Source organism: Mandrillus leucophaeus, unplaced genomic scaffold (genome assembly GCF_000951045.1).
Source record: "Mandrillus leucophaeus isolate KB7577 unplaced genomic scaffold, Mleu.le_1.0 Scaffold26, whole genome shotgun sequence".
NCBI classification, from domain to species: Eukaryota; Metazoa; Chordata; class Mammalia; order Primates; family Cercopithecidae; genus Mandrillus; species Mandrillus leucophaeus.
The window spans coordinates 2,655,435-2,664,299 of NW_012102698.1; the positions used below are offsets into that span (position 1 = coordinate 2,655,435).

The 8,865-nt window shown below is 55.9% G+C and overlaps 1 protein-coding gene across 1 annotated transcript in view; it reads right to left on the reverse strand.

Annotated features, from left to right (window-relative positions):
- The window catches only part of PHF21B (PHD finger protein 21B), a 144,544-nt gene that overhangs the window by 42,776 nt on the left and 92,903 nt on the right, over positions 1-8,865 (reverse strand). The window contains exons 3-5 of the mRNA XM_011984028.1: positions 7,338-7,430; positions 3,225-3,575; positions 730-870 (exon numbers count right to left, since the gene is read on the reverse strand). Coding sequence (XP_011839418.1) covers positions 730-870; positions 3,225-3,302 — 219 coding nt within the window. The 5' untranslated portion in view covers positions 3,303-3,575; positions 7,338-7,430. The remainder of the gene's footprint in view (positions 1-729; positions 871-3,224; positions 3,576-7,337; positions 7,431-8,865) is intronic.

Here is an 8,865-nt window from a genome sequence, read left to right on the forward strand (position 1 = left end):
GTATTTGGATGGTTCAATATGAGCTTATTTATCTGGCCTCCTTCAGAGGGTGTGTGTGGGAGGTGGAGATACAGGCAATTTCTGGCAAGTTCTCCAGGTACCTTCCAGAGACATCTGCACCTCTCATGCCAGCCTGGGGCACAGCTACTTCTACAGTGCCCAGGGTCCTGCACACACCAAGGACTGGCCATGGTAGAGAAGAGGCAGGCACCGCTTCGGGGCTATGTGCTGCCCAGAGGAGCCCCTTTCCCTCCTGGACTCAGGACGGAGGGGCCCACAGTCGGGGCCCCTGGGAGGGGGTGTAATGACCAAAAGTCCCCACCAGGTGCTGTCCAGGGGCTCAGCAAACGTGAACTCGCAGAGTCCTCTCAGCAGCCCTGCGAGGAAGGAGGCCCTGCCATTCCCGCCGTACAGATGAGCAAACAGACACGAGCTGCTCACGGTCACACCTTTGGAAACCGGCAGTGCAGGACCCACGCAGAATGGTTCTAAAATCTGTGCTAACTACCGCCCCACACTGCCGTTCAGTCAGTGCCTCCCTGAGATAGAACAGTTGACACCCGGGCTTGCCGGGCGAGGCCCCATCCTGGTTGCCCACTGCACAGGGCAGCTGTGCCCGTGGCTTGTCGGCACCACCCCATAATGAGGCCATCCCCGCTACACACAGCGGCCTCAGACGGCACCTGCAGGCTGAGCAGGGCCTGGGCCCTCCGGAGAGGGCTGTCCTACCTCGGGGTTCTCCTGGGTCGGGGGCCGGTCTTCCTTCTTCTTTTTGGTGGCCTGAGCTCCCTGAGATGGCTCCTCTGTGGGCGGCCGTGACTCTGCCGTGCTCTCGGGCTGCGTCTGCACTTGAGGCTGAATGATGATGACCTGGAAGAAGCCATGGAGGGGTGAAGGGGACAGTGATGGGGAGGGAGGGGTGACGGAGAGAGAGGAGAGGCAGAGGGGGCAGTGATGGGGAGGGAGGGGTGAGGGGAAGAGAGGAGGGGTGGAGGAGGCTGGAGAGTGAGGGTGAGGGGCACGGGGAGGAATGGAAGAGTGAAGGGGGCTGGGGAGGTAGCTGGTAGGGCACAGGGCAGGGGTTGGGGAGCACAGAGCCTGGGCCAGGCCATCCTAGGAGGGAGGATCCTCGGGAACTGAGTGGTTTGTACCCCTTGTGTGTCCAGCACCTGCCCCTCCTGACACACCTTTTCCACCATGGGGAGGGTCTGCATGAGAAGCCGGCCTGGTTTAGGAACTGGGAAGGCCTGGGTTCCAGTCCTGCCCCACCGCGTCCCAGCTGTGTGGCCTTAGGGGAGTCACTGCTTCTGAGCGTCAGGTGGATCATCAGTGAAAACCAGCCACACCTCTCCCCAGGGAGGCCGCGCACACTCCAGCAGCGAGGACTTCTCATCCCACACCTCTCCCCAGGGAGGCTGTGCACACTCCGGCAGCGAGGACTTCTCATCCCATCTCAGGTGCAGATGAACCGAGGCCACGAGAGCTCAGACTTGCTCCTGGCCTGAGGCCATCTAGTCGGGAGGCAGAGGGGCTGGGAACCCCTCAGGTCGGTCTGGCTCCGTTTCACCCTCCCCATGCCACAGTGCCTGAGACACACAAGCCTGGCTTGGGGACACAGGTGGGAATAACGTTCTAGTTTTTTCACTGCCATGAGGCCCCTCATGTGGTGGATGGGGAAGGGGAAGGGGGTCTTCAGATGCTACCCTGCGCCAGCCCCCCTTAGTCAGCCTTCCTCGGGGCTCAGGGGATGCTCGGGTTTGATGAAAGGGTGTGATGCTGAAAATCAGCTTGAAATCCACCCATCCGGGCCAGCCTCTCCCTGGGCCAGGATCCGCTGCATCTCTAGCTCCATCATTTTATTTTTTTAGATAGGAAATTGGGAAAGAATTGCTAGTTTTCATGGCTCCAAGAAGAGGAATTCTCCAGGATCCATCAGTCACAGTCTGGTTTAAACTAGGAATGACTTGAACTTGGGTGTTTTTTTGGTTTGTTTTCCCCTAAGCACAGGTGGTGACTGTCTGATGAATTTGAGGCTTCTGAGCACAAAGAGAAAGTATGTCCCATTTTTCTGCTGGCTTAAGGGAAGCGCTGTCTTCCTCTTTGTATCACATTTTTAAAACCCCCAAATCTCTGTATGGAAAAAAAAATGTCCCTTTTTATATTCATGGGAAGAAAAACATTAAGATCTCCAATAGGAAAAAGGACATTCTCAAGTCACCCATGAGAAGATAGAATTCTGAAGTGTAAGAAAAACATTCAAGCTTAACAGTAACCAAGGGAATTCAACTTTCAACAACGAGGCATCTGTGTGTGCCTAGTAAATGGACAAAGAAGTGTTTAAATGGCCAACATCAAATGCTGGTGCAGTTGCAGTGAAACAGACACGCTCCTTCCGACATCTGCTAAGCACCTTGTCTGGATCAGGTGCCCTCCTGGGATACACCTGCCATCCCGCCATGGCCCATGACAACTCTTCAGACTACAAATTCTCTGAGGGGCCCTCAGTGGGCGGGAGAGCCTGGAAGCACGGGACTCCCGGGAATGCACTGGGTGCAACAGCACCAGGTCACGTGAGGGTCGGCCGTCATCCAGGCCGGGGAAGCAGAAGGCACCCCAGCCAGAAGCAAGAGAGGGGCGGCCTGGAAGACCCCAAATGGGGAACAGAGAGAGAGGCCACAGACAGGGGACGGCAGGGATGAGGCAGCCCCGAAGGCCTCAAACAGCACAACCACCAGAAGCTCAGAGGGGAGCAGCGGGAGGACCTTAGTTTTAGTTTTAAAACTTGGCAAAAATTATGGGAGATTGTACACTTGGGCAGTGGGGTAAAAACAGCCCTTGACCGTCCAACTCCACCAGCAGAGATGGAGAATCGATATCTCTTCCAGTCACTCATTCAGCCACACGTCATTAATTGGTTAATCATTTGAATGAATTCGTTCATTGACCAATCACTCCTTTTCCACTGGTATTAATTCATTCAGCCACATTGTCTCTGGATCGCATATTCATTCATTTGTTCAGGCACTGATTCATTCCCTTAACCATGTGTTCATACTCCATTCATTCATTCACTCCTCTGTTTCTGCCCCATTCATTTGGCCTCCTGATCATTCTGCCTTCTGGTCATTCATTCTGCCTGGGCTTGTTCATTTGGCCCTTCCCATAAGACTTCCCTCCTGTATGCGGCCACACACCCTTTCCGGAGCCTGCTGGTGGGCACTTACCTTGTTGTCAGCACTGATGAGGAGGGGCTGGACTTTGATGCTGTCGCTGACCACAGACACGGCGGTGCTGGGGGCCATGGCGGCGGCATTGCTAGGGGAGGTGGAGATGATGGCGTAGGCCACCCCGGCACTGCTCAGCGGAGAGGCAAAGGCGGCGGGCTCGGCAAGGGCCTGGGGCTGGCTGCCGGGCACTGGCACATGGCTGACAGTGTTGTTGGCGGTGGGGAGGGCTGGGCTGGGGTTCTTGACGCTGACCACAGTGGCCTTCTGGAATGTTGGGGGCTGCTTGGGTGGCCGGTCCCGGCCCGGGGCAACGGGGAGGCTGTCTGGAATCAGAGTCTTTGGCCTAACCTGGGAAGAAGGGACGGGTGTGTGGTCAGACAGGCAGACAGACAGGAGCACAGGGGAGGGGCCGCCCTGGCTCAGAGACTTCCTGTATTCAAGGGGGCAGGGGCAGCATCGGAAAGAGCACAGAGCCCATCTCAGCCTCACAGAGGGTGAGACCTGGACCCCAACGCCTCCCACCTCCTGAGCCTGCACCGACTGGCCACGGGGCTCAGGAGGGGCTGCTCTGGACCCAAGGCCCTCCCAGCTGCACTCAGAGAAGATGGTGAGGAGCAGTGGGGAGAACGGAAGGCAGCGCCTGGACGCGAGGGGACAGTCTGTGCCGTGTGACACCCTGCAGATCGAGTCCCAAGCGGCAAAGCCCCTTTTGGCTTTGGAAGTCTGGAAAGCGCTGCCCCTCGGCAGGGACTGGGAGGGGCTGCGAGGGATCCTGCGCCTTGCCCAGTTCTGTTTCTCAATCTGGGTGGGGGCTGCTGCTGTGCTCCCACGAAAACCAGAGCGGAGCCCGCGTGACTGCTGCGGGACTCCAATGACAGTGAAGGTGAGCAGAGGGCAGCCGGGCAGCCACCGGGTGGTTCAGGCCAGGGCTCTGGACAGACTGTTTGGGCCCAATCCTGGCTCCTCTGGCATCCTAGTGACGCCCCTGAACTGGACCAGGTCCCTCATCTGCATGAGGTGATGACACTTACTGGGGGTTGGAAGAAACAAAACGCACAGGAAGTGCTGGGTGTACCTGACTGGGGGCTGTCGCCAGCGCCCCCACACCCAGCTGTGTTTCTGATGGTGGAAATTCCCATCAGAGCCACCACCACTGGCCCCATGTATGGAACCAGGAGCGCCGCATGCCCCACATGAGGACACGCCCACCCTGGGAGGTCCAGGCCAGTATCATGTCCCGAGAGACAAGGGGACGAGGAGAAGGGGCACGACCTGCCTTCTCATCTGAGCCCCGCTGCGTTTGCGCTGCAGGGTGGCCGTCCTGGCCTGTTCTACAGATGAGCAAACCGAGGTGTGCAGTGGAGACTCACGGGTAATAAGGATGCTACAGTCGTTATCATTAGGGCCTGTCTGGCATCGGTGAAGGGCACAGAGTGCTGTGCTGCCCCGCCCATCTCCTCCCACCCTGTGTCCAGTGGTGCATGTGGAGAGAGTGGTCCAGGGTGGCTCCTACATGGCCCTGTGGCCTTGGGCAGGTCACCAAGACACAGCATGCTCTTCGGTTGGACAGCATCATGTCTGTCAGCTCCTTGCCAGTGCCTGGCACAGAGCTGGCCCTTGAGTCTAGTGACCTCTGTGTCCCCTGCCATGCTGGGTCCTCAGCAAAAGGAGCCCAGCCTCTCACATCAGGGCCCTGGCCACACCACGGGGAGGCGATGTGGCCAGCGTGGGTTCAGGTAAGCCTGCCACTTTGTCCTTGGCACCAGAGGTCAGGGCCTTTGTCCCCTCCCCCATGCCAGGCTTACAGCCCAACACAAACTCTAATACCAAAGGCTTTAAAGAATCCTCATTCCTGCCAGGCCTCAGCTGGAGACAGTCACCCGCTGGAAAAATGCTGTTCTCCGCCTCTGAAGAGGACTGGTGTGGGGGCGGGTGGACGCCCACATGGTGGTCAGTGAGGACCTCAGCTGTGGCAGTGGCCGTTCCGTGTTCTGTCGGCTCCTCCCTGGTCATCTGGGTTTAGCCCACCTGTTCCGGTTGACCCCGGCCGCCCACCCTACATAAGCAGACTGTGGACATGGGAGAGCTGGTGTCAATCACAGATGCCAGACACAGAAACTAAGCTCAGCTGGGAGCTCAGGATCTGGCCTGAGCCACCCCAGAGACAACACCTTCAAGGGACCCGGAGCTTATAGCCTTTCTGCCTGTGTCTCCGGGCCTGCGTGCAGCCCCTGGCCAGGAAGCCCCCGGGTCCACCCTGTCCCCACCCTCTCTCCTTTCTCAGGTCTGTGGTCACCCTGCGAGGCTGGCCCCATCACAGGCTGCCTACTCTGTTCCCCGTGAGCCACCTGGAACAGCAGCAGCTGGCAGCCGGACCCCGCATGCGCTGGATACCTCCTGGCCTTAGCTGACTGTCCTGGAGGCCAGCAGGTCAACGGCAGGTGCAGGCATTTGTGGGGCAGAGACAGCAAGGAAGAAACATGGAGACAGAGGTTTAGGAGGCAGAAGGGAGAGAGGAGGAAGGGTGGGTGTGGACCAGAGGGAAACAGCACTGGCCTTGATTTGCAGCCTCTCCCTGGAGCCTGCCTTGCTCTGAAGCCTCGCACAGCTCCCTGCTGCCCACAGGTCACTGACAGGGGAAGCCCGACCCTAAGGTCCCCAAGGGCCCCAGGGGCCTCTCCACCTCCAGGACTGCCCCATCCTCCCTCCCTCAGTGCTTGGACTCTGGTCTCTCCCTACCACCTCTGCCTCTGTTTCTCACCCTGCACCCTCCTCCTGGGGGGCTCCCTCTGGGGCCTAACTCCACCTCGGCCTGCAATGTCCTCTCACCCTGAGGCCTAGCTCAAGCACTGCCTCCTCCAGGAAGCCTTCCTTGACGCGCAGGTGTACAGCAAGCCTTCTCAGGGCTCCCGCCACCCGTGTCTCTTTCTGGCAAGGCCCGATCACCCTGGACTCACAGTATCTTTTTCCTTGTCTGTCCTCCATCTGGACCAAGCCTGTCCAAACCACAGGGCACACGCGGCCCAGGATGGCTTGGAATGCGGCCCAACAAATTCAGACCTTCTTAAAACATTATGAGAGTTTTTTTACATTTTTTCCCCTTTATTTCATCAGCTACTGTTAGTGTTAGTGTATTTTATGTGCAGACTAAGACAATTCTTCTTCTTCCAATGTGGCCCAGGGAAACCAAGATTAGAAGATTGGCCCCTCCTGCTTTAGACTCTGATTCAGCTCAAGTGGGCACTTGGGGAAAGTTGCCACACAGAAGAGGAGCTCAGGGCAGCCACCTCTCGCCATCCTCGAGCTGGGGGAGTCTGTCCAGCCCCAAGTCCCATGACAGCCAGGGGTCATCTTGGTCTTCACCACTGGCAGCCCCTGGCCCACTATGGTGTATACAGCAGGTGCTCAACAAAGCTGAGCTTGTGGTAATAAGGGAACCGGTGAATAATTTCCTGGCATTTGCTCTGTATAAGGCATGGTTACAAATGTTTTCTCCTGACTCAATACTCACAGCCACCATTGACTCAGTCCTCACAGTCACTGATGGAGGAAGCCGGCGCCGGCACCAGTCCCTCTGCAGGTGGGAAGCCTCGGCCCAGGAAGGCCGAGAGGTCAGGTGACTGGGGCCAAGCGTGGAGTCCAATCGGGGGAACCCTGCACTAGAAACCAGGGCACCTGGCCCAGAGTCTGAGCTGCCCCTGAAATGAATCCCCGCATCCAGAGTGTCTCAAACTTCCTGACCATAACCCATAGTCAAAAACATACATGACGTAGTCACCCAGTCTGTAATCAAGTTGCTCAAAAAACAAGGCATAGGATGCATCTTGATATTTCCATTCTATTTTAGTCTGGCCTCATTTATTCCATTTAAAAAAATTCTGGTCATGACCCACTAAATTGATTTCCCAATTCCTTGCTGAAAAAATGTATCTGGTCCAAATGTCTCCATTGAAGAACGGATAGAAGAGGTGAGAGGGGAAGTTGCAGCTGAGAGGGCATGGGTTCCGCCTGGCCCAGTGCCCACCAGAAACCTCAGCGCTGAAGGGTTAGGAACAGAGACTGCGGGGACAGACAGATGGATACCCCAGGGCTCGCCCGAGGGCTGCTTACCTGAGGTAGCACTGCCGCTCCTTGCCCGGCCAACCTCTGCAAGGAGCTGACCTGAGGACCCGTGACAGGCACTGCAGTGATCGTTCCCAAAGCCTGAAAGATAGAGGAGGTCAGCGTTGAGACGGGACGAGCAGCTGAGACCGAATCCGTCGCCCTCAGCCTGGCCAAGCAAGGGGCAGCTGCCTTGGAGACAGCAAATGCTACTCTTCCCTTTCTTAATTATGATTTTAAAAATATCACAATAGTAATCGACATTCCTTCCAGAAAGTTTGGAAACTAGAGAAAGGAAAAGAGTAGCACTGCCCAGAAATCAATTACCCTTTGTTACACGTCGGCTTCCTCTTTTCAGTGAATTTTTCATACAGCTATATATAGAATTTTGTAACCTATTTTTCTACTTTCACTTAAGGACAAGGTGTGATGTCGCTACGATCTTCATAAATCACTCCTTTAATGGCTATGGGATCTTCCATTCAGCAGACATAATGGCATTTCCTCAGCCAATCCTCTACTCTTGGAAATCTGAGTTCTAGCCCCATCTTTTTCCAGTGAATAAACAATGCTGCAGCGAACATCTTTGTGGATACATCCATTTCCACATCACAGAGCATTTCTGTAGGAGAGTCTGAATACAGGGATGCATGGACCAAAAGGCAGGAATATTTTTCAGGCCCTTGGTGCATATCTGCACTGGGTCCCTCAGGAGGGGGAACGGCCTGGGTGTGTGCACCAACATGTCCCCCCAAATCCCAGCCCAATAGGGGGGTCTTGCCAACACACAATGGCAGCACCAGGCGCAGGGAGGACATTCAGGATAAGGGGAAGGGAGATGGTGCCCTTCCATTCCAGGCCCACACACGTATAGGAGATGTGTTTTGGGGTACCCACTTGTCTAAAGTCTCCTTTTGTGGGAACTACCACCACCCACAGCCCCGATGGAACAGTTTTTTTTTTTTTTTTTTTGAGATGGAGTCTCACTCTGTTGCCCAGGTTAGAAGGTAGTGGCGCAATCTTGGCTCACTGCAACCTCCTCCTCCTGGGTTCAAGTGATTCTCCTGCCTCAGCTTCCCAAGTAATTGGAATTACAGGCACCCACCAACACGCCTGGGTAACTTTTGTATTTTTAGTAGAGATGGGGTTTCACTATGTTGGCCAGGCTGGTCTCAAACTCCTGACCTCAGGTGATCCACCCACCTCGGCCTCCCAAAGTGCTGGGATTATAGGTGTGAGCCACTGCGCCCGGTCCTGATGGAGCAGTTCTACGTGGCCACATTGTACGCCATGAGCCTGCCCGATGGGGAGAGAGGGACCCCCTTGCTCAGATCCAGCCAAACCATCAGTGGCCAGGGACCAGCGAGGTTCTCTCTTGAACTCAGATGTGGAAATTCTTAACAGAATGTTAGCAAATCAATTCTAACAATAACAAAAAGGATAAGACACATGAACAAGCTGGGTTTATCCCAGGACTGCAAGGCTGCTTTGCCATTTGAAAGTCAGTCCGTGTAATTTGCTAAAATAACACATGGAT